The sequence below is a fragment of the Anopheles bellator genome, chromosome 1 (genome assembly GCF_943735745.2).
Source record: "Anopheles bellator chromosome 1, idAnoBellAS_SP24_06.2, whole genome shotgun sequence".
Lineage (NCBI taxonomy): Eukaryota > Metazoa > Arthropoda > Insecta > Diptera > Culicidae > Anopheles > Anopheles bellator.
Window position 1 is genome coordinate 26,621,300 of NC_071285.1, and position 26,177 is coordinate 26,647,476.

General features: G+C 42.9%; 2 protein-coding genes across 2 annotated transcripts in view; both read left to right on the forward strand.

The window, feature by feature from the left end:
* The first annotated feature begins 497 nt into the window (after nt 1–497).
* On the forward strand, nt 498–1,962 carry LOC131215335 (microfibril-associated glycoprotein 4-like). The gene is made up of 3 exons (XM_058209723.1): nt 498–877; nt 951–1,583; nt 1,662–1,962. Exons 1-3 carry the CDS (start codon nt 498–500, stop codon nt 1,960–1,962), a joined length of 1,314 nt encoding a protein of 437 aa, XP_058065706.1.
* A 2,771-nt stretch (nt 1,963–4,733) lies between these two features.
* Nucleotides 4,734–26,177, forward strand: part of LOC131215336 (dendritic arbor reduction protein 1-like) — a 45,210-nt gene continuing 23,766 nt past the window's right edge. The window contains 1 exon segment of the mRNA XM_058209724.1: nt 4,734–4,787. Coding sequence (XP_058065707.1) covers nt 4,734–4,787 — 54 coding nt within the window.

Below are 26,177 nucleotides of genomic sequence, written 5' to 3' on the forward strand. Positions count from 1 at the left end.
GATTGAACATGATAAAACTAATCTGAAAGTTATTTATTGGATTGATATTCGTAAATTTTAGTTAATTTTTTGTTTTATGACAATATTTATATGTACAAAATACAAAACCATATTTCAATCTGCCTGTAAATCTTTCATTCATGAATGTATCCAGAAATGCTTCCAAATCTGAAAAACGTGGAACTGAAGTTAGCTTTTGAATCCATTTGTGAAACGAATATCTGATTTGAAAAATAAAATTGTAGAGGTTGTCTTACGAAATGAGGTATGAAATAGTGACAAAACGATACTACGTAAAACGGGTCTTTTTCAATTTGAGGAATTCTTCGCCCATCTTCTAGCTTCTTTCTCTTGGCAACCTCTTCACCTTTCGCGTTCGGTGGTACCGTTACCGTTTGCCAAATCGGCATCGACGCGACTGGTTTCGGGAGATGGTATAAAAAGCGATCACCGGATCAGCTCGATATCAGTTCGAATTGAAAAGGGTTAGCAGAAAGATGAAGTGGATCGTGCTTGTCGTAACATTCGGATGCATGGTTGGTTTTGGGGCCGCCAACACCGGTGCAGCAAAATACGGTGTAAGACCACCGCCAGTAACTCCTGCGCCCCTCATACGCGGAAGTGGCAGTAACAGTATCGACAAGTGCGGATGCCACCAAATTGTGGCAAAATTGAAAAAAGTCGAATCTAATCTGCTAAAGCTCATTCTGAATCTGCGCAACAAGTATGGCGCCGTGTACAGCGAGCTGCTCGATATGAAGAAGAACGTCAAGAGTGTGTCCTGGTACGTAGGTCAAACGTCGGCCACCGGAGACTCCATGAACGACCAGCTGGTAGGCGCTTCCATGAACTTGTCGCAAATCATGCAATATATCAGGTAGGTTGCGTTAGTTTGTACGATTTACTAATGATTTCCACTGACTTGTGACACTTTTTATTGGCATTGGCAGAGACCTGACCATCAGCCAGCAAAGCTTGGTAACCAAGACGTTCTTGACTGAGTCGCTACTGGATCTGGAGGGACGTCCCGCGGGCTCCGGACCTCCTCCAGTCGGTCCGGAGAGTGACATCGTCTACACGTCTTGCGACGACGTGCGCATCACCGAGACCGGTACCTACATCGTGCAGGATGCCTTCGAGAAGCCGGCGAAAGTGATTTGCGTTCTAGATCTTGGACCAGGAGCATACACCGTGTTCCAGAACCGCCAGGATGGTTCCACTGATTTCTACCACGCCTTCAAAGAGTACAAGGCCGGTTTTGGAGATTTCGATGGTGGCGACTATTGGCTTGGTCTGGATAACATCTACAGAATGACCAACTCCGGTGACTACGAGCTGTTTATCGTGTTGGAGGACTTTGAGAAGAACGTCACCTATGCCCGGTACGATAACTTTGCGATCGGATCGGGTAGCGACTTCTATCCGATCACTAAGTTGGACGGATACAGTGGCGCTGCAGGAGACTCGCTCAGTGGAGTGGTGGGGGTACTGTTCAGTACTTTCGACTTAGATCTTGACAATAGTGAAAGCAACTGCGCCGTTACTGACCGCGGTGCTTGGTGGTACACCGATTGCGGTATGAGGTGAGTTCAGACGGGTTGTCCACGGGGGATTCAAGCGTTTTGGGTGCGTTCAATTCTCGTTCTCATTGCTTCTTGCAGCAACCTGAACGGTCTCTACCTGAAGGGCCTATCAGGTGGTACCACCGGTATGTTCTGGGAAACATTCCGTGGAGCCAACTACAGCTTGAAGAAGAGCCGAATGATGGTAAAACGCAAGCAAGATACTACGACGACAGCCTCTACGACGACAGTCTCTACGACGACAGACACGTCAGCGGCTTCTATGTCAACGGATTCTACGTCAACAGATTCTTCGTCGACCGATACTACGACATCCACTACGACGGCGACTACGTCGACGGAGGCAGTTACTACTGACATGCCGACAACGATGCCTTAAGAATGGTTTTATTGGTCGACACTTAACATGTGCGTGTTTTCCTACGTTGTGTTTTAAACGTGACACTTTTTCCGACTAACTGGCAACCGACAAAGGTTGTGGTGAGTTAAGATGAATTTGTTTTCTGTGGATGAAGTATGGTGTGCTAGAAGAACCTAATGGTGTTGAATAATTTAGCGTGACACGGTGAATGTCAAAAGAATTTGAATAGACGATTGTATGCAATACTTGTGCAAACAAGAATAAATGCAGATCCTTATCACAGCAACGGGGTGAATACAGAAAAAACTAAATTTATTAAACGCACTTTCATAAATAGAAAAATGGTATTGTTAGACTGAAAAACACTCAGGCTGTAAAACGATAGTTTATTAATTTTTCACACCTGGATCTCAAATCTTATCTCGCGCTTTATGTGAGTTTGCTCACATGCGGTTAGTTTTGATTTAACTTGACGGAATAAGGTTTATGAGTAAAGCTCTGAGGCGACTATAGCACGTAATGTTTCGGATAACTTGAAAATGTCGGTCAAAGAGCGGCAAGAACCTACCTGAGATTTGTATTTTTGATATAAAAATGGCTCCAGATTAAGCCCTAAGATGATATGAGGATTTCTTTCGATCCGAAAGATTTAAATGTGTATGATCCTTTAAAGTCATCCTTTAAATTTCTAAAACGTAGCTTAAAAGTAAAGCTATCGTAGATTGTACAAGGTGAAGACGTACTGTTCAAGCCGGAGTGTGCTAACTCAATCTCCTCGATTAATCCTATTCAATGTTCCCAGCACTTGAATGTTAAAAGAAACTTTGGACGTGAAAATAAACTTTGGACTTTCAACTTGTACATACAATCGTATACTGGAAGCTTGCAAAGTAATAATCTTAAAATCGGGTTCAACATATTCAACGATGTTGCAGATCTGCTAACAACATCAGTTATTCATTGTAAATTTTAGGCTCAATAATGATTGGACCTTTGTAGACTTTCCCAAGTAATTCTAAAGCGGGTACTTCAGACGAAGCAATCGAGTACGGTACGGAGCAAATAACTTCGGAACATTCCAAAAGCGATTCTGCATTCAGCAGAGAGTACTTAAGGTTAGATCGAACATTCTTGATAAACGGATCGGTTCATGATCTTACTAAACCCTGATTTGGGCATCGTTCCTCCATTTCGTACCCTTCGTACAAAAATTAACCCCATGATTTGAGGGTTACTATCAGCGTCATAAATGTATCGAATTTGTGATAGCCACGATTTGTGTATAGATATCATTCCGATTCGGAAGGTTTTGAGAGTGCTATTTATTGCACGATCGCGTAAAGTATCGCACGAATTAGGCTTAGCTTAGGCTTAGGCTGAACCGTTTTCTAAATAGTCGGAAAAGATGCTTTGATTTTTGACTTTGATACTTTTACGTGAGTCTCTGGTCATCTAGCACCGTTTTTCGGTGTTTTAAATGATAACGTCGTTCAACTCTGACGTGAGTTTAAACAACACTGAGTAAAACCATCACGGAACTTTCTTTCCTTTCTACACAATTTTTCCAATTTGCGTAATCCAGCACGCATAAAAAGATTATTGAACCCACTAAAATAGGTACTGAATATGAGTGAAAAAAATGGTCTCTGAACTTACCATAAAAATACATTCCCTGTTCGCATTGAACATGACTTGCGCTCATAAACCGCACATGAATGGAGAAATTAAAAATTATTGAAGCCAGTCAGAGTTGTAGTGGTGCTGTTTCAACGCGCCTGAGCGTGAGGCAAACGGCTAGAGACTCGCACACGATCACCGTGCACCAATCACGAGCAAACAATCGTTAGAGTCTCTGCCGAAAAGAGCAAACCACAGGAAATGTTGCGGTTCTCTCTCTCGCACACGAAAGCGCTTGCAAAAAAATCCCGAACGTTGATTCGGAAATGTTCGGTTCCGAAAGCTGCAGTCAGGTTCGAAAATTCAAAGTCTGATTCGAAAGTCCGTTGGATTCTCAGGAACTATTAAGGAGTTAGGAGAGAGAGAAAAGTTTCTCTCTGTCTCTCTCGTTTCGTGTTCGGGATTTTCGTAGGTTCCAACTTCTGCGCGTGCGGGCGCTCGTGCTCGTTTGCGCGCTGCTGTTTGCGCGAAGACGTTGTGCGGTCAATTGTCACTGTTCACTGTTTTAAGGAGTTAAAACTGCTCGTAGCTTCAACTTAGTTGTGTTTCTCGGCGCGCATAGTTTGTGATCGCTACGTATTTTTTGCATCGTGTGACCCTCCGCGAAGATCGATACTAGAAGCCAAGTGTAAAAAAATGAATTCTGAGATTGTCCGAGGCGTGCGACATATTTTCACCGCTTATCGCGCTCGTGATTGATTGCAAACTTACGAAATTAAGGCACGCATACTCGCGACGATAAGCGAACGCTTTTTGGTTATGAATAATTGATTTACGAAAGTTTGTCACAAACGATGAATGTTGTACTTTAGATACATCTGTGTGCGTTTGTGTGTCTGCTCCTTTCCGGCTTTGACAGTGCTCAACGTGGATGAATGATACTTTTCAGTGCGATCGATAATGCGAGGATTTTAATGCGGTGCTAACTTTGTTTTGGATTTAGTGTAACTAAGTGAAACGTTCAGAAAGGTGTAACGAGCGCCATCATGCTCAGAATAACCCACGGTTTTGTTAGTGATCTTCGGCAAGATACTAAATGATCTGCCGCATGCACGATCCAGAAGATAACAGTGCTATTGTTGACATTTGAGTTACGGATTGTGCATCCTTTTATGGATACAACCGGCGACCAGATTGTACCGTTCTCAAGTGTTTGGGTAATGCAGGTTAGTAGAAAAGCATCGTACGAAAAACGACCAAACCGAAATATTTTGCCCCATGGTGGTTTGGTTTGTCCGCAGTGACCTAATCGAAAATTCAAAGAGCATTTGCCTGAGCCAAAGCATTTAAGAGTGATATCACTTTCTAATCAAATATTTGGTCATACTACCATCCTGCGACCGGCTAGCGTCCATCATGGATGTGATCAAATTCAGTCTGAATCAGCAGATCACTTTCATTATATTTTCCGCGTCCATTGGTTTGCTATGTTAGAGAAGCAAACCAACCAAACGTGCCAATGAATGGCAAAATGGCCCTGCATCTCGAAATATGGAATGGAAGTATGTTTTTCATAAAGAAGCAAGATCGAGTATAATGTTTCCTGATTTAAAAAGTCAAACGGCTATAAAGGCATCACCTACAGACCATTAACCACAAACTCAAAGTTGCTTCAAGCTTAAGCTTGGATTTTTTTAATGGGGTCTATTTCGAGAAACTATCAATGGACGCAAGGTAAGCAGGGAAAGATGAATAGGGGGAAAAAAGAGAAAAAAAGTTGCTCTAATCGAGCGGGTTTCGACGATATTAATTGATGGATGAATTATGCGAAATTCACGAAAACAAGCTGATCGATCAAACAAATCGATAGTCATAATGATGATGACAGTGTCGTTATGTGTATCCATTATCCATTTCCATATCGTACGCGTGGTCAGGTGGTCAGAGCTGCGCACTTGAGGTATTTACTGGATGATGAATTTGGTTATCGAACAAAAATTTATATAGAAATCATTTTTCACTCCGGTTTGTGCAACATTACGGACACGCAGGAAACGAATGGGAAACTCTGCCAATAGGTGTCATTAATCTTTTACCCCATCGAATTGATAATCTTTAAAGTTTATCAACTCCATGAAAGAAAACTTTGCAATTGTGTTCAAATAAAATGTTATATGGATTACTACTATTTCGTCAACAATTCTCATAAAAACTTGTGTGATGATAAAACTGGTATACTCTAAAACTATGGAGATTGTGGTACTCAGTTAAAAATGTATTTTTTGTGTTTGGATTGAATACGGTTTAACGTTCCAAACCCAAAATTTTGAAATACTATTCAATTCTTCAAACTGACCTTTCCCGGAATGAGGCTATCCTGAAGTGGAAGAAATGCCACATGTTTCTCAAGTTAATATGTTAAATTAGATTAAGTTAACTATTAAGTAAATTTGATAAATGCGGCCCGGTCCGATCTTCTAAGATTAAGAAAAATCAATTCTTCAATGTTGAACCTGTACTGTCAGATTGTTTGCACAACTTAGCTTCTAAAAATATCTTCTGGCAATCGACGGAAGGGTCCTTATTATATTTTCCTTTCTGTATTCAGCTAGAAAATGAAGTAATGAATTTTTTGTTTGTTTTATGGTTAAACAAGGCAGTATTAGTAACGATATATGCGTTTTTAAATAGCATTTCAAAAAACAATATTTCCGCCACCTTAAATCGTTGTGTTTTGCAATTCAATATATGGAAAATGTTTAATTGAAAGCATCGTCCACTCTAATAAACTCTAGCGATTGAACTATTGAACGAACATTGGCTGAATTATTTTGTGGGAGTATTTTTTTTCTAGTTTTTTACATCTAAATTCTATGGTTTTTGACCTATGATGTAGAAAAAATGTTGATCAGTTAACTTTCTTAGTTTACGTTTATTTGGAATTTTGGTAATGGTTCAGGAATCATGACTATTACGAAAACTGATTGAACCTTATCTTTGGCAATGTCTGGATCTCAATTACCTATTGCCTACTAAGTGGGTAAGTTAATTAGTTGTAAAGTTAATAATAATCGAAATTGAGCATGGCAGGAATAAACTTGAACGGGGCATTCTTTGGGACGTTTTTTAAGGTGGTCTCAAAGATAATGCTCTCTGACATACTATGAGTAATGTATGTTGTTTAAGATATATTTCGATACCTAACAACTTGGTATCTGATCCTGAAAAGGTTACCGTTCGGCTTTCTGTTTCTACTTCTTTAGTTGTCTTTAGATAGGTGTTAACAATTAACCGATAAAAATGTTTGAGACTACGTTATGGGGAATCGAAGCAAATGGCCAAATGGGAACATCGAAATTGAAATAGTTAAGAGTCGATTAAAACTGTATGATCTCGGTTTACGATGATATTTTGTACTATGTTTATACTCACGCAAGTTTATACTCCAAATGGGAAAAAATATAACGTTTTTAACTTATTTAACGTTCAATAAACCAATCAATGCACCTTGATTAATAGAAAAACTAATAACATCTGAATGGAAGGCAATAAACAAATCCTCTGTCCTGCACCTAGAAAACCGAACGTTTGTCCAATATTCTTTGTTTTCCTAATTAAGTGCCATTTGGCTTTCTCACTGCACTTTATGTCGCGATGCATTCATCAGTGGCCGATCGTGTTTAAGACAAAATCACTTTTCGAACCACGATCGTGTTACTGCTGCAATTTCATTGATCGATGCAAATTCACTTGGAATTCAAGTATCCTTGACTCACTGAAATCCAACATAATTTTTCATTTTATCATTATGTTCCATTTTGAATATTGAGAAACGGTTTCGAGTATTTATTTGCTACGATAACAGCACCAATCGGGACGAGAGAGATAATTGAAATAGCTACTATTTCTCGTGAGCTTTTCGTTTATGTTGCGTATCTCTATAAAAACACACAACAGCAAAAGGAAATTTGAACTGAGCCCTAGCTTAAAGGGCATTAGCTATTAGAGAAATAAGCATCATCGCATTGAAGGAAAACCTGTTACCGCAAAAACGATGGTGACATTAGTGAAAACCTTTTTCCAGATAAACGTGCCTGCTCGCACCGTCGATCGTGATACTGCGGATGATATGGGGAGCGCAAAGTGTTGCAATTGCAATACTTTCGTGCAGCATCTACTACTTCAAATGTCAGCTGCTGCGGAACGCCGATCGCTTGGCTTGCGATTTGCAGCCGAACACGAATCACGCGTCAGGTGCTGGAATTTTTTATGCTCTTCGAAAACCACGATCCCTTGTCGCATGTTATGCAATCGTTGTCTTTCGCGATACTATTTGCTAGCAGCGCAACGAAACGAAAACAAATGCCGCGCCAAGTTAAGCCAAGTGGCTCTGGTGCACGGTGCACTATTGACACATTACGTTTCGTTGTTCTTCGTACCCTGCCTCTGGTGTTCGTACATACGTTTTGTTTTCTGAAGTTTTCCTAATTAGTGACTGGTTTCAGGAAGCATTTATTTGTCGATCGCCATCCGTTTTTCGCTGCATAACATCGCATTTGAGTAAAGTAATGGAAGGTTGGTTTATGAAGACAAATTTATCGGCTTCCAACATCTTACAACAATCTACAGCACTAAAGCACTTTGAAGCAACTATCGTAAACATAACATACAAGTCTAAAAAAATACACTAACAAAATATAACAATGAAAGTGTCTTATTTTTATATCTCATTGAAGCATTCTGAAACTTACTAAAACTAGACTGCACCATCTTAAGTCGTCTCTAGAAGATCTTAGAATTGGCAGAATTGGAAAAATTATGATATCATTATATTGTGAATATCTATAGGAATGCGGTGCTAATGTGCTGAGAAGGGAACCACTGACAAACCGTAGATTATGATACAAAAGCCACGCATGTTGTAATGCTCTGTGTCGTCCCCCTTTTCCACCACCTTCGACTGTGTCCCACAGTTCCAGCCCTAGGGTGTCACTTGCTCCCCATTCCATTAAAAGTGGAAGCAGCAACAGGTCACATTTCAAATTGATCGATTTATCTATCAAAAAGACCCTTTCGATTCGATGTTAATATGAACTTATACGAGCCTGCGAAAGACAATGAGCCTAGTTACCATAACGTGTGTTGGACGCGATCGACTGGGGCGTGAAATGCTTGTGAAAAATCGATTTCGAAGGGTCGACGGTCCGTCCACACGGGAAACCGGTTCAGGTGGGGTCCAACGATTGCAAATTATGAGAACTTTTTTCCCCAACGATTGCAGCGAATCAACTGGTGCCTAACCTGGGGTCAAAAGTTATGTTTTTAATAGCCTAACGTGAGAAAAAGCGACTACACGCTGCTACTTTCTTCTTTTCAAGTACCAAAACTGATCAACTAATGCGGCCAGCTTATCCAGAAGTCGTTTTCTTCCAACGTCTTCAACTGTCACATCGAAAGGAAACGTCTGCCAAAGCCCTAGTATTTCTGTGGAATATATGCTGATTACCCAGCCATTCCCTGAGCCAAAGTGTCGAGTGTTATGTGCAACAAATGGGCGTACGGTGTTTTCGTTCTTACGAGACGCATCCCCATTCGGCTTATTATTATTGCAACAATAATTTGTCATGTTTTGGTTTTGCGCACAATGTGTGGCTGCGTGCCGCGGTGTGTGTAAAGGATTACGTGAGTGGTTTTTGCGTGGGTCTAGTTCGTCGGGCGCGCAGGCCACACGAGTTCGCCAAAGGTTAAAGCACGTACCGGAGCTACTATTCCGAAAATTACCATACTCTGTGATGCAGCGCGCGCGAAGTGAATAATATGCAACCCGGGCTCTCTGGGGCTGCCGGGCCACTTCTTTTCGAGCTTGGTTCCGAGCATCCCCCGGGGCAGACGGGCAATTCAAATGTCTCACCTTAAAAGGCAAAGGTATTGTGGGTACACACACGACACTCAAAGACTAAATACTAAAGTGCCACGAGTGCGCCACGAAGACTGGCGGCGATGCAATCGGCATGCAGGCAGACAGCCAGCTAATAGCCCCATCCGCCGATGTTCTATGTTGAGGGAAGCACTAACAGAATTTGGAAATGAGTTTGTGGTTTGGAAAAGCAAACAAGAGCATCCTTTAATTGATAGCATAATGCTGCCCAATGAATGTGCTAAAAACCACTGCGCTGCTAGTTGAACTCCATTCGGAACTTCCACTTTCCGTTTTATGGACCAAAATACCCTCGCACACAAAGGCCGAAAGGTCTTCGTGCGCGAAAAACGGGCAGCGACGGACCTCGTAAGGGGCCGGCAACTGCTCACTGAGCATGAAAACGGTATAAATTGAACAATCTGAAAATATGCATTTCCGCTTCAAACCGGGCCGGGGGAAGACCGGACCGGACCACCAGCGAGTTCATTGAAGCGTGTTGCTGGAACAAAAACGGCTACCTATTGTTGTGTGAGATAAACTTAGATAAAGTTCCTCGGCCCGGCCGCGTGCTTAGGTGAGGAGGGGAGGGTAATTATGCCGACTTTTTATGTGTCGTGTTATGTCGGACCGATGAAAATCTTGCCACAGGAACCCCGTGCCGTGTGAGCTCAAGATGTCGTGGATTATTTGTTTATAAATTACTTCGATTAACTGTTCGAACAGTGAATAGTGTGAATGAATGAAGCGAATGAACAATTTGCTGTAGTCAATCAGAAATCAATCGAAAACATTACATAAGATGTGTAAACGATAGTTTTGCTGTTTTTTTTTGAACTTGTTTCATCAGGTTCAAGTAAATTTTCGAGTCCACACGACCTTGAAGGGTCATTGATTTTCCAGTTTCTTGTGGAGAAATGCATTTCCAGACCGTAATGCCGTAATGTCATTTTCCTTCACTGGTAGTTTGACACACTTATAGAAGCAAGGTACAGAAGGTTTTGTTGACTATTTTTTACGGATAGATTTTTAGTAGGTTCACCGTACGTTTATCAATTCGTTGGGGTGTTGATTTCTTACGAAAAGCTTTAGCAATATCCCTATTCTTTTTACCACTAACGCTCATATTGATAACCAATTAATGATCTTTTTCGGTTAGTTTATGATATTTCAAGGGTTCTGCCAGCTTACACGCTCAGAGACAGTATGATGTCTTGTGAATTCTGCAACTTCATTATTGAGGCGTTTCTCAGTCCGAAATTTTTCATGTTGAATATGAAAACCTTTTTACATCAAGTTATTATTACTCATAAATATCCAAATCTACTCTAGTTCCTTTATTATCGAGCAAAACGAGGGAAATTGAAGACAAAAACTGAAAGCTTCCAGCATCCAACTTCAGCTAAACTTATTTTCGCGATGTTCAAATGGTCGTACCAGTCTACGAGGTTGAATCAAAGTGTCATTTAATCATCATAGCTTTAATCTTAGAACCACAAACTAACATTCAACGTCATATGCTCATAATTTCACATATCATTCAAATGTTCAGTAGCTAGGCTTCTTTTCGCTTTGGCACACGTCTGCCAATCTTGCCATAAATTGAGTTGGGATTGCGACATAAGTTGCGACTTGAAACAATAATATACACCCTTTGCTTTTGCCATTTCCATGCTGCATGTTTCCACCTGGCAGTCCCAAGAGGCGTAGGCATCTGTGTGCTGTGCGATGATTCACCACCGTGTGGAGCGTGTGCTCTTTCGCATAACGACAACCCACCCCTGAGGCCTCCGGGATTCGATTCGAGGATGTTGTACTGGCACCAATTCTACGCTGGCGCGTCCCACGGTTGACGCGTTGCTGAAAGGTTTTAGCACTTTCCGCTGGAGCTTATCAACGCTGCTAACGTTCGCCGTTGTGGATGACTCCGTCCATCATTGGTTGTGAATATAGTTGTTAAGAAATTCATCATGAGTGTGTCAAGAATGGTGGTAAACATTCGATAGAGTGAATAATGCATGATGGCAAAACAAGGATGTTACCACTGGTGCACAACGTGCACACCACACCACACGCACACACTTGAGGCCTCATTGATGCCGGCCACTTGCAGCATATGGTTCTGCAAACACAAAACTGCATTCTCTCAAATACCACAAGGTCCGTTGAAGGAGACAAAATCGAAAACGCTGTTGCTTAAACAACTCCCTGAGAATGATACTTTGCGTATGAAAATAAAAAGTTACATCTCTTTCATCGTACTTACTTAATTTACTTACGAAATTACACGATCGATTTGCATGGGATGTTATCAACTGTGACTTGGTTCTTGGTTCAGGTTCTTCGTAATTGTCAAATTTTTGGAAGGTTTACAGACTGATAGACTCAACAGTTGCAGCAGCATTAAGAATAACGAAATATTAAATTATATGGAGTAGAAAAGCGAGCTCTAACTTCTACTTTAAAAAAATGAGACTGAAATAAAACCAGCTAACAGTAACGTATTGGGCCATTTCAGAAACAATCGTTGTTCGCTGGTTTCGGCGTCGTATTGTTCAGTCAGCCTTGACGGGAACTGTTGAAACATTTCGTCAAATCCTGCGCCACGGATGCAGTGAAGCGAAAAATATTCATGCTCCGCAGCAAGGGGAAGCAACAAATTATGTTTAATATGCTGATGTGCATCATTGCGCCGTGTGGCAAACCGATGCCGGAAAGTCATGTAGCGTATAATTATTCATCGGGCATCGATTAGTCTTCGGCAAAGTCACCCTTTTAGTGGCGCGGCGCCGAAGCGGATGTTAGTCTCCGGGCCACAGGAACTGGGGCTTCCTGTGTGAGGAAAAAATCACCCATCCAGCATGAGGGGGAAATCGAACTGTCGGTGCCGCTATCAGCACTTTGGTGCACCGCGGCCGTCCCCGGGAGAACAGGTCCGACATTCGGAAACATCAACGGCATTTTCGGGCAACTCACCATTCCTTCAAACAATTCATGTGCGAAGTACATCGGATGTTTGCCTTTCTTTACGGCGAGCAAACATTTGCGACAGTGTGTCCCGTGTGTCCCGTGTGTCCCGTGTGTTTTGTTCCGCTCGTTGTAAATACCCCAACTTCGTCTAATGTTCATTCTATGTATGGCGCGTTGCCGCGGACACTGCATGCGACTGGATCGGCGCGAAATCAGTTTCTTCCCCGGAACGGATGCTGAAATCACTCTTTTTACAGTGAGTTTTGCTGTGCATCTTCATAGATACTTTTCACAAGAACGATGGAGGCAAAGATTCGTTCGATATAAAGCCAATCGTTGATGTTTGGCAATATTATTATTAAAAACATATTAGAAATGCAGGTTTATTAGTGCAATAGCTAATAATATTATTACTATAGTAAACAAATGGTGCATTGCCTTCCTGCGAACTCCGAATCTTGTGTGCAACAGTCCTTTCAGTCGAAGCAAATTAAAGGGCCAACCTTTGTAATGTTCCATCGATGTTTCTGATACATTTTATTAACTGGCCTAACCGCTTCTAAAGAATTGTCGTACGTCGGATTGGTTCTTCTTTTCCAATTAAAAATCTAAATCCCAAAAGAGAATAGAAAAAACGGGTTCGTTTTACGTTATGATTGATTGTAATATTTTTATATTATTTTTGTGTTATAAATATGAAATAGTTGTTATATTTTATTTTGGAAAACTCGAAGCGACGAATTGCAGGCACCGTTTGCTGGGGCTCGGAAAACATCGATCGTGATGGTATTTTTGGAGTCCGAATCGGCTCGGGTATCGGCCGGGGGTTCGCTCCGGGTCGGCACCAGTGCGCCGACGTGGATCCTGTGGTCGGCCAACAGAACGGTCCCACCAATGTGTGCTGTATCGCTTCATTGCGCATTTGCAGTGCCACCGGCAGACATTTTGTACCTGCTCTCTATGCTGGTGCTCTCCATTTTTATGGCATCATTCAATAAACTCCGCGCTCCAAACCACCCCGTCGACGCGGTCATCATTAATCTCACTCATGCGCAAATGACCGCATTTGAAACCTCAACGCAGCGCGCAACTAGGAATTGTTGTTGAACTCGCTCGCTTGGTTACGGTCCATTGCGGGGAAAACATCATCATCCTTTCCCAGCAGCATACCTCCCAGAGCCTTTGTTCTTTTCCCTGCCGCACACATACACACGTTTGCGAGGCTCCCGCCCAGATTATGGCGTTTCTTTTCTAACGTGACATAGCTACTCTTTACGCCGGCACTCCCATTTTGTGTTAGGATTTTCGTTCGTTTGCATTTTCCATCCCACCGGAACCGACCGACCGACGGGGGTAAGTTTTCTTTGCCCTCTTTTTCGAGGGGTACGCTGCGCAGGGGTGACCCGGCGTCATATACTCGCTGTAGCGTGTCGGCGGTTTGCTACGTCCAATTGGGAAAGCCGAGATTTACATTTTCCGCTCCGCTTTTCGATCGGCCAGAAGGGGCAATGCAATTTTCCCATTCTACCGTGCCGTGATGCTTTTCCAAAATGGCTGTCGTACGTTGGTGGAGATAGAAACTTCATCATGGGTCTCCGAGTACAAAAGATGGCGCTTATTTTACAAAATTCAAATGTTTTAAGCCGTCTTCACACCAAAATGAACTGAACGTTACGTAGCAAACGACGCGTTGTCTCATATGGCATTCTATAGGACCCTTCACACCGCCGTCGACGAAAACTTTGTACGGCAACGACGAATCTGTATGAAAAGACAACGCTCCGTTTGTGTCGCCTAAAAACTTTGGCCAAGGTTCGTATACTTGGTTTTTGGGTGAGTGGGGCGAAGTGTTGTGTTTTGACAGATTATTTGTGTTTATATTTGGAAGATCAAGACACATTGAATTTTTGGTGCGAGAATTAAAATAGTTTTATGATGAATTTGTGTTTGTATTACAAGTAATAATTAAGTTAAAATTATTTTGCATGCTTGTGATACAAAAAAAAACGCCAAATGAGTAATCTTCGATTATTTTTTAACTACCCAAGATGTCTAATTGTTTTCGCCCGAACGAGAGGGCGAAAGACTTTTCCGTTGCCTGTCGCCGCCGTCGTAACCGGTGTGAAAGGTCGGAAAAAGCGTCGCGTCGAAACGTAATTAACGTTCCCTGTGTGAAGATGGCTTTAACTTCGAAGCCGAAATAGGTAGAAATGCTCCCAATCTCCTAATAAGATATGGTCCTAACCAAGAAGCTATGGTCCTAACCAAAAATGTATCATTCCCATGTCAAAATCGTCATGAAAAACCAATGTTATCCAGATACAAATATTGGTCCAATGTCGGGTGGTAAAAATAATTCATTAAAAATTCAAACCAATTCATAACTTCCAAAGAATCAACAAGTTTACGTCAAAATGTACCTACAAAAGACAGCTACTGTATTTGCATTCAAAATCACACACGTTAGGCTTTTCGGCCTGATTTGACCCCTTTGCCAATATTAAATGCTAGCTCAGATATTAGTAAAGCTTCCAAACATGTTACCGAAGACACTGAGAAAAAAAAAAACTTTTGGAATGTCTACATCCTGAAATGTTAGAATGTGGATGTGACAAGGTGAAATAAAAGTTGTATGATTTGAACATGACGAAAAATGGTCCCTTATTCCTGATTTAAAAATAATGAGGGTTGTGGTTAAAATGAGGTGCAAATTGGATTAGTTTATGATTAGGTGAATTCATTACCTTATACAGCACCTCTTTTGAAATTATATAAACTTCAAAATTATATAAAACGCCTCTGCTTCAAGGGATGGACGTTTGAGAGGGCATAATTTGATCTTTCCTTTCTGGAAACTGTGGAGAGAATTCGGGAGGTATCTTTCAGTTCTTATTATCCTTTCAAATTGATTCTGTACAATTGATTGCACAATTCAACGAAAACTAGTACTAGTTTGTACTGTAGTGTCTAAAATTTCCTGTATTGAAAACTATTTATTACTATTTACATTAGTTCAACAACAACCGTACTAATTACCGCACATTCGTAAGAACCATAACTAAAGTTTCTCAAGTTCAGCAGGTAATTTGCAATAACTGAGGAGTGTGATGATCGCTGCTGTGACAAGTTAACTATTTGGGTGTTCTCATCGACTTTTCTGATTTTTTATTTAACTTTCATTGTACCCTTCTGGCACACAAGATGTATTTACCTTTTTTTTGCTCCTGACGAAGGTTAGTTCAAACGTGGTTTCTGAATCGAAATTCGCTTTCATGCACCACTTTATACAGTTTCCTATTTTTGCTAGGTGTAATAGTTCCTTAAAAAGCATTTGGTCGACCATTTTCGGCGGGGCGCACCATTCATACACCGCCGAGGTAATCCACTACTTTATGCTACATAGTGCGGCTGACATCACGTCTAGACCGTGGATGGCTGAAAAGGGAACCAAAATGCCCATCAGTGCCCCACACAAAACATGGAAAAAAAATTTCATGGCTGTAGATAACATCACGCACCAGAAACCTCGGAGCTGCTACTGTGTTCTCATCCATTAATTAATGAATTCGACTGTTCCACTGCAGGCAGCTCCTAAAGCGTGCCCGTGCCATTGAAGAAAGATAGGATCAGCGACTGTTTTTATCGCCCGCTGAATGTCCGTCCAAGCCGGGAGGACTCACACTTTTACAGCCCTCCGTTCGGTGGTTCGTTTTGGGACATTTTCAAATTTAGAGACCAAAAGACATACACAGTGACGGGTCCCAGTGGGTGCTTTACCCTTTTCCGAAGTCTGTACACTGTTTCGAGCTTATTTTGTCTACTTTAGTACCGTTTTATGGAACTTTGAACTGCGTAGACATCAATTCCAAGGACTTGTAGCGCCAATAGCAAAGTTCTCGTTAAAATGTGTACAATCAAACATCAACAAATATAATCTTGTTTAATGTAGTACACACAGTAAGAGCAAGAGTAGTAAGAGTAACAAGCAGATGGAACAAGGACCGCGGCCGTGAATGAAGTGATTATCGGATTTCTCGTTGGACATAATGTTGTTTCCGAATTGGAATTGGCTGAAACAATTGGTATGAATTTACTAAAAAATCATACTTCATTGAATTAGTTGTGCTTATCCGGGACCTGCAGAACAGGCAGAGCTCTCAAGAGTCACCAACATAAAGTCCCATTTGTAAACCGCCGGTTCCGAGTTTCACTGAACCGATAGGATGGATTCACAACAGCGTTTGACACCTTGTCGGCAGATTTTCTTCGCGGAAAATGAAAGGTGAGCTTCGTTTGGATCTGAACAGCTGAAGTATGCGGAATGGAAAGCGCATCGTACTCCACGTCCATACTTGACCGACCCCGAAAACCGGTGGGATTAGGCCAGCGGCTTGAACTACGGCCGCAGTGAGCGAATTGGTGAATGAATTTCTTCAGCCAGCTGACGCGATTCAGTCATCGACACAGAACCGGTTCTCTTCGTTCTGCCGCCAGTGCTGGGTTAGCAACAGGTTCGGCCGTGCTTGCTGAATACTGTTTTCTTTTCTTTCTTTCTTTCGCTAAAGAAGAAACATTCCAAGATGCTAAACATAGCCATGTAGTGACATCTCTGGCGTTCCCGTCCGAACTGAAAATGTACGTATCGTGTTTCCAAGGATCGCAACCTGCAGTAATGCTGTAATCGCGTAGTTGAAGAGTTTCCAGACAGAATAGCCCCGACACGGGGTCAATCAAAACATTAAATTGTTCATCGAATATATTTCCAATTAAAAGTAAGCAACATCCTATTATTTATACATTTTTATAGAAGGCGACTTTATTAAGATCGTTTTCTGACTTTTCTTTGTAAATTTGTATTTCTCAAATAGGGTGCTTGACTCGACTTCGTTCCGACTTTTTGAACTCCACATCCCGATTGGAACGACTAACTAATTGTTAAAAGTGTCGCTTATTTTCGTCGTCATTTCGGACGATTCTCTCCAAGAAAGTTCCACAATCTATGTTAGTTTAGCCAATTTGGAGACACATTTAAAAGTTAAATTTGAGATAAAAATATGAATACTGTAAAAATAATAGCAAAAATAGGTGACAAAATGATGTAAAAAATTGAAACAACGAAACATGAAGCAATTGTTTGACAGTAACATACAACAGTAATTTACACCACCCATCCTGATGCTCTCTCGCTGTGCTCCCATTTCATTCAGAGATCGTGCTAAGTGCATTCGGCACGAGTCATTTGGAGTTAATTTATCACACGGGCTGATAGATAATCTATCAACTCCGGCGTGTTTGTTTGTGGCAGCTTGCACGGCACGAGTTCCCCTTCGATGATGACAGGAAAGAAAAAAAATCGCCCCATGTTTTTTGTGTCTCACTGTCCGGGTGTCCTTGTTTTATGCGCCACGCGCACGTGGCCAAGTCGGGTTGTGGCCACGAAAATGGACCCATCCTGGCGACGCATCCTTCGGTGTCAGATGCTAAATGGAAGTTAAATAACGACGCGTGGGGTTTAAAAGCGCGACGCAGCAAACATGCAACGTCGATGCTTTGTTTTCTGACTGGCCTCTCACGCAGCCTCTCGGTTGACTCTGGCGCCAAGTTCATCCTTTGAGTGAAGAGTCGTAGCAATTGAATCGAACCGAATCGAATTGATAGCCGCGACGATGTCTTGCGCATCCAAAGTTTTTTTTTACAAAATCCAGTTATCCTTTCCTATCCAAGATCGTGAGAAAGGTGATGGACCCCGGTCGGTCGGTCGGTTCGGGGTGAAAAAGGTGGCCAGCAAATGTGAGGCACAACCCACGCACGCCGCGACGCAATGCAAACCGTTCCCGAGCGCCGAGAAACAAAGCCAAGCCCCCCGCACACCCCGGGCCTGACTCGCGCGGGTGATGATGAATTCCGCGCCCAACCTACCTACCTACCTAGCATATCGTGCGTGGCGCGGTCAAACATCACAACACCTAAATGAGGCATTGGAATCGTGTCAAACAAGGTCACGTGTGTAAATAAACTAAAGCGAAACGGCGAAACGCGGAGGAGACACAAAAAATGGGGAAGAAAAAACGGACCACCGGACCACGTGCGCGCAAGAAACGCGAAAGGAACGCGCCGACGCGCGCGCACGCACACTCACGCACCGCACGGTCGATTTACATTATTTGCCAGCCCGCCGGAGGCCGGAGGTGAAAGGGTATTTTTGGGCCACGGTTTTTTATTATTCTCCTCGACGTGTTAGCATAACTGCCGCCGGGCCCGATCGGTGTTTTCCTTTTTAAACACCGCACACCACGAAGCATAGCGCACCGCCGGGGGTGGCAGCGGTGGCGGCGGAGGCGGTGATCGAAAAATTGCCTTCTCACCTTTGTTAATCGATATTTTACGACATTTAAATTCTATACCGCCGGGTTCGATTGAAGATCGGATAGAGCAAAGCCCAGCCCAGCGGTGATCGGTCTTTGCAGGATGCTGACAGTGATACGGGATTGTTCAATAACTTTCAAGCCTTGATAATAGAGGGCGCTGCTGTTGATCTAATTGTTTTTCTTATCACACTTTTTTACGATTAAAAAAATCAACCATAGTGCAGTAATTAAATTTTCATTTTTGGAAGAGGAAGGAAATTTATGAACAAAAATGTTGAAAATGTCCTAATATACGACTCTTCGTCAATTAAAACAGTAAGAAGATGGGTTGGTAAATTAAAACGTGGTCGAACAAGCCTTGAAGACGATCCACGTCAAGGACGTCCAAACACAGCAGCAACTCCTGAAATTGTAGTAAAAATACAGGTATTGGAAAATCGTCGAGTAACTGAAAGAGCTTTAGACGAAGCCCTAGGGATCTCATCTGAGCAGTGTAAGCAATATTTTAACTAAAGAATTGGGTTTAGAAACCAATTGTGCCCTCTGCATTCGCTGACTACGGGGCAGACACATCCCAAAGACACAAAGACATTGGTCTATTACCATGATCTTGGGTCAAAACAAAATGTTAAGCAGTGGCGTGAGTCTGATTCTTCGACTCCGAAACGAGTTCTTGTCCAGAAATAAGCCAGGAAGGTGCTGGCATCTGTATTTTGCGATACCTTACTATCAAAACTTAGTGAACAGCCTGGAACAGATCACTGGCCACTGGTTAGACAACAGATAACTCCAATCCCGACCACGCGACTATGATTCACGTTTGCTAAAACACCTTTTATTCTTCACCTCTACCAACACAAATTAATAGGAAATTGTCAGGTCATCATTCACCGATCCGATTGTAATCAGTCGGACTTGGCCACCCGTCACTTTCTCGCTCTGCTCTTCGCCGCTTCGAAGGCATTCATGTTCCGGTGATCCGGCGGCGATGATTCATTGGAGAGCCGAAGGGCGGCCTGAGGGTGTTGCGGCTGACCACCGCTCCACAGCAGCATCGAAACTGGTTCGAGTTCGAGTTCGTTTCGAAGGTTTAATGGTCCTTCGAAGCACACAAACACACTCACACTCATAAATATTTTCACTTTCAATTCGATGCTGCCGAGCGCGGGGCCCGTGGCCCCCCCCCTCAACAGGCTAATAGGCTATGAAAGGTGAAATTATACGCGCATAAGTCACGGGTAGACTCATCGTCGCCGCGTCGTCCCCTTCTGTGTTCCAGGCGCCAGGATCCAGGATAACCCCTCGTGCTAATGGCACGAGGGGTTGACCATTTTCTACCGCCCCCTTCCGAGCCGACCCTCTCCCCGGACCGTTCAATGTCCGGGCTAATGGATCGGATTAATTTAGGAGGAGTATTGTGTTAAATATTACCACGTGGCATGCAACAAACTTGGCGTAAACTGTACCTTTGGCGTCACCTTCGTCGCGTTTTGGGTGGCGTTAAGTTATAAGCTAAGAGTACTGAAGGACTCGGACCGGACTCTATTTTGCAACTTTGACGCCAAGTGGTGCCCTCGGTGCTCAGAACGGGGCCAGTTCCGGCTATCTGGAACGGCCAATCAATTTGTCAGCTGGCCCTCCGAAAAACAATTATGTGTCCGGTCTCTCCGCGGTTGACCGATTGGCTCATTGGCTTCTCATGTCCGAAGCCGGTCTTTGGGAGCTTAGTTTACTCATTTGCTCCAGCTTTTCCGATTCCGAAGAATGTGCATGCTTTTTATACTTTTAGTTTGGCTCTTCAATTTTGCTGTTGTCGAATCATGAACGAAACTGTGGCCTAATTAATCACATTCAATATGAAATACGTTATGTTAACACGAAACAGCTAAAAAAAGATCGCTTCGTCCGAAGCCATCGCCTAACACGGGTCCGATACTTACAACATGATTTACTGTTCAGTTCATTTACCGAACTTGGTCCCATATTGGCTGGACGATACCGGTACGAAGCACCTGAGGCCGCTGAGGTCTGTTGACTGTACGAATAGCGGTTTTAAAGCGATGCCGAATGGCGCAAACATTATGATCATTTTAATGCTTATCAGTTCCGTCCTGTGTCTATGTTGCCAGCACCAAACGTCCAACCAACCGGCAACCACCGGGGAGTATCTATCATCGTTTCATTGCGGCTCGATGATGAGAAACGTAAATAATTGTCCATCACAGACCGCAGACCGCCGGGAATGGAACTGAAAATCCGGAGTTTTGTCAGAAAACTCCTCAACCAATCATCGAGCCCCGGCCGGGATGGATGTTAATTAATGTAAATTTGTGCTGTCCTTTTGGGGGGGGGGGGGGTCCCATTGATGCTACAACACATGTTTGTGGGGGCCCCCGCCGAATCGTCGTGTGAAGTCGTCTGCCTAAATAGCATATTATCAGTGCTGGTGACGGGCAATTTGAGCTATTTGTGTACAGCTCATGTGTACACCCTTTAGAACGACTACTTCTTCGAGACACTTCGGTCAATAAAACAGATTCCAGTAACCACCTCGGGGCTTGAATTTGTTTGTTTAATTTTTAGTTTCCATAACGGGGAACTTGACCGACGATCATTTAAAGTTTAATGTTAATTGATGGTTTGTAATTGACACGATAGTTAAGTTAGAATGTTTTTTTAACACCGAAACTTCGTTTTTTCCCCAGATTAATTGTATGAATTTTAAATCATCGTAAACGTAAATAATCACTCTTTTAGTGGCTTTGATCAGCAGCTTCAGGAAATAATCATTTATCTCACCAGCTGGTTTTATTATCTTTTAAATACTTTTGGAAGTTTTAACAGTGTTTTCGTTGAGAACAAACGATAAGTCTGAAGAACTAAACAGAAACTGAAAATTGACTGATCGTGTAGGAAAGAAATGTACCGATTTGAGCTGTTTGGTTTGTGGGTTTTCTTTGCAGCAATGCGTTAACTTCATTGTTTAATTTAATTCAAATCTTATTAATTTTGGGAACTTCTTTTCTTTCGATTCAATGTAATATCATATTTTTCACTTCACTCTTGGCTCAGATGTTTGTTTTTTAGTTTTTTAAAATAAATTGCAGCATTAGTATGCTTGTTGATTGTCATTGCAAAGCGATTTTAAATAAATTTACAATAAAATCACACGATAAGTACGTTAGAGAGTAGCTCACAAATGCCCAGAATTGAACTATATTGTGGTCGTATCGTACTGCTGCAAGAAATCAGTTGGCATCAAACCAAATTAATTTAAACGTACCCCTGTTAGGTAAAACACGTGTTCCGTAAACGCAAACGTCTCTACCCGTGTGTTTAACCTATTAATTGTTTTATTTATCTTACAACATTTGTCAGTTTCAATTCATAACGAATCATTTCTTCGAATCGACGAACCCGAAAGCACTTCATGTTGCTTCACGCTCGGCGATTTCGTTCGGCGTGCCATTCCGATCGTGTTGCAAATGGGTTCTAGAAATGGCCAGAAATGGTGTTCTGTGCTGGTTGCCGGTTTTTATCGGGTGTGATGGTACGAGCAAGCCTTTATGCATGCCTATTTACCAAATTTAAATCCTCCCCGGTCCGCCGGCTATAGTGAGGCATGTTTGAGGAGAGCGTAAAGATAATCTTACGGTTATGGAAATTTCATGTTTACGTTCTCTTGATCATCGTTCGTACGCGGTTTTGTGTGCTGAGCCGCGCCGGACAGTCGTGTTGCCTTGAGAAGCTTCCACTTCACACTGTCGGCCCCCGAAGGGATATCAATGGTTTCGTTTTATCGTGTTTATTTTTTTATATTGATACAAAATGGCGCTCCATTCATGAATTGTTGTTGTTTTATAAAGCTACTTAAGATCGTACCATCAAGGGATGCTGCGACGGCATTTGGCCATTCGGTGGGGCAAAATTATGGAAGGTGCGTTTTCTCGCTGTCTCGTGTTTTTAAGCGCAATACCCGACAAGGTGGACAGGTCAGTGTAACCGATATTTTCCGTCAACAATCCGCTAAACACCTGAACCCAAAGCAGTGCAAAGCCGACGGGGCCGTGAAACACAAAACCAATAAACACATCTTTCCATTCCAATAACCATAAATTTTAACACGCTTTTATCTAACTAGTTTCGTCAATTTCTACAACACCCTCGTGCCGACATTCATTCATGCTCATCATCTTCAACAGCCTCCCGCGCTGGCTCGTTCCATCGCCCTCAGATCGGCTCCGGCATAATGCTCCGTTTCCGTTCCCCGCATTCCGGTTTTCAGCTCTCGCGTCGGTGTCGGAGCAAGCTTTCGGCTTAAAAGGTGACGCTAACACCTGCGCAAGTTTATCAATGGGTTAGGACCATTCGAAAAGCGATAAACGAATTTCGTAGCCTCAATAGGCGAATCAGACCCCGCGGCGTGAGATACGCGCAGTGATCTTTTGAGTGACTTGGCTCGGGGATTGTTAGGATATTTAATTGAATTATAACGGTACACAGCGCGTCCACAGTGTGGCCGGGTGGCCGATAGAATGGCAAACGCGACTATCGCCGCGGCCATCGGGCAAATCCAGAGGTGGGCCGCGACGCTCCGATATGGGATGGGGTCAAACCGCCTTAAATCGATACCATGAAAATCGAATTAGCTGGTAATGTTTCTACCCCCGCTGCGGGGAGGTATACTTTCAAAAGCATAAGGCTCACAAGGTCCTTTGTTGGGCTCCGCTCCGCTTAAGGTCGCTCGGCGAAGTGAGAGCCGCGAGGCTTCGCCTGGTCGAAGGATGACAATCGGAATTCGTTCTGAGCGTCGGTTTTCGTTTCGGCAACCCAAGGAAATATTAATATCATTCCAGCAATAATGCTTTGCGACAATGCCAGGCGATCAGCGATCAGTCAAATCTAATCAAACATGCTCAGCGGTCGTAGTGCAGCAAAGGAGCTTTCGGAAACATTCGTAGCTTCTTCATAATTGAATTTTGATTGTGTAACATTTATCGCGCTTTTTTGAAACATTAAATTAGATTTAGATCCAGCGCCAACGTTTGGTTGTTGTTTGAACATAAATTGATCCTTGGCGCGTTGAACCTCGTAAAATAGCATAACGTTAAGCGTAAAGTGATCCTCGAGCATTTGATCGTTCACTGAACATAACATCAGCAACTAGGATAATCAAGGACTCGAACAATAATCGTTTTGAGTCTGATTTGTTTCGTGTGATGTGCTTCCTTAATCGGATTCACTCAAAAGTGTATTTAATATTACAATGCAATAATTTTATCTTTACAGTACTTCTTGGTTCTATCAAGTGCCGGTCACGGCCATACTTTTAAATTAGTTCTTGAACGACATTCTCATTGGTTGTACTCAAAAATAAGATTTGCGATTACAGCGGAAATATAGACCGGCGTACTATATTGAATGAAAAACCGAAAAAGTAACAGGATGTTTAAATGTTATTTAAAACACGTCGATATACGTGGATTAGCTGCCAAATGCAATAGCGGAATAAGTACTAAGTTGCACTTAGAGAATTAACAAAACAAAGCTATCAAGAAATGGTTAGATTTAACGTCATCTCGAGTATATGATAACACATTCTTTTCTTTGCCATATGCGGTCGATTCATTGCAATTTCGGCCTTCAAACGTTCCAATAACGCTGTATGATATTTACTGTTGATGGTATTTCCTTTTCTCAAGATGATAGAATGTTACACCACGCGCATCCCAAAATGCCGAGGCCACAACCTTTCCAGCAGATTGTGGCGCTTTCCGGCACTTTGGGCAAGGTTTGCTCCAGTCCGCTCAGATGACGGTCGTTTTGATTCCGGATCCATGTTTCATCCATTGTCACATATTGATGCAAAAAAATCCGATTGGATATGTCTAAACATGACCAAACTTTGCTCAGAATCATCGACACGTTCTTGATGATGATTTAAACAGCTTATGATTTTTATGCAGGATTTTTATGTTTTTATGTTATCTCTTCATTTTTTATTTCTTTCCTTTTGCAGCTTAGTACTAACTGCAAAAGTGGTGAATTCAATAAGGCCAGCGCCAACTATTTGTTAGGCTCAAGACTTTTCAGCCCACGTGTTAGCCATATAAAAAAAAATCCCGGAGCTGTGGTTAGTATCGCAAGCATCTCTATTAGAACCACTAAACATCCAGGCCAGTATTGTGGACCACTTCAAGCTACGCGACCTTTTTCCACTTTCTTTTTCACTTTCTACAAACTTTCCACTTTACTTTAGAGTAAGTAACAGTCAAAGTTTGCTTCACCTGCCGGCTTCGCTCGCGGTCCATCGTCGGCCGCAAGTCGCCGTCCCGCAACCGCAGAAGCAAAGTTTATCTTGGCCATTGTTTGCCTTTACTTTTGCATTTTGTTTACCGTTCCGACCGACCCAGAGAGGGAGGGGAAGGCCAGCAGTGCTTGTTAGTGCTGCCGAGCACAGCATCCAGAATCCAGCTCCCCAACATCGGAGCCCGCGTATTACGTAATGCTCCTGCGACGGTGTGCGATACAAATGCATCGCAAGCAGCATGATCCTGAGGTCTTGCCAGTTGATATTTTAGCAGCGATTCAGTCGATTTCGTTCCGAGGCTTGCCGTCCAGGCTTGGGCAACAGACTCCGGCCGGGCACCGATCCCCGGACGCGATTCTTGATGAGACTCCGTAGTTTTTGCACTTTGCTCTTCCAAGCACAATGAGAAAAAAACAGAAACATTTAATATCAAATCGTTACCCCGCCGATCGAGAGCTGATCAGCGAGCAGAAGAAACAACAAAAACTGCAATGCAAATGTCTCTCCCAGCCACAGCCAGCCACGGCACCAGCTTCTCCGTGAAAAGTAAGAGTGAATTCCTAATTCCAATTCATGCTGCATTAATTCGCTACACGCCGCGCTCTACGACGCCGTCTCTCGATATGGCAGCCTAAGAGAGAGAGAGAGAGAGAGAGAGACGTTAATGTGATCATACACCGGCAGACATGCCTCTGGCCACGAATGGTACACAGGAGGTATAGTAGCGATCGGGGCGATTGCTGCTGTCATAGTCATCTTCGGCTTCGAGCCTCAAGCACCACCGATCGGCCGCGACGTTTGGCAAGACCCGGTGGCTGCCCGCAGGCGAGTGAATATGACGTTACGGGCGGGCGAAGTAACCAGACCTGTTTCTCGATCGAGAGCGCATGCTGCCGACGGTTAACGCAGAGATTGCTCTCCTCACTGCAGCGCAGCATGAATGAAACCTAAAGGCTGCGCATGCAGCTAGACCAGGAGGAACGATCGTTCGCTTGCCTTGCAGCAGGCGACCTGCACGGACTGTGCGGAGGAGACGAGCCGGCGGATGCAC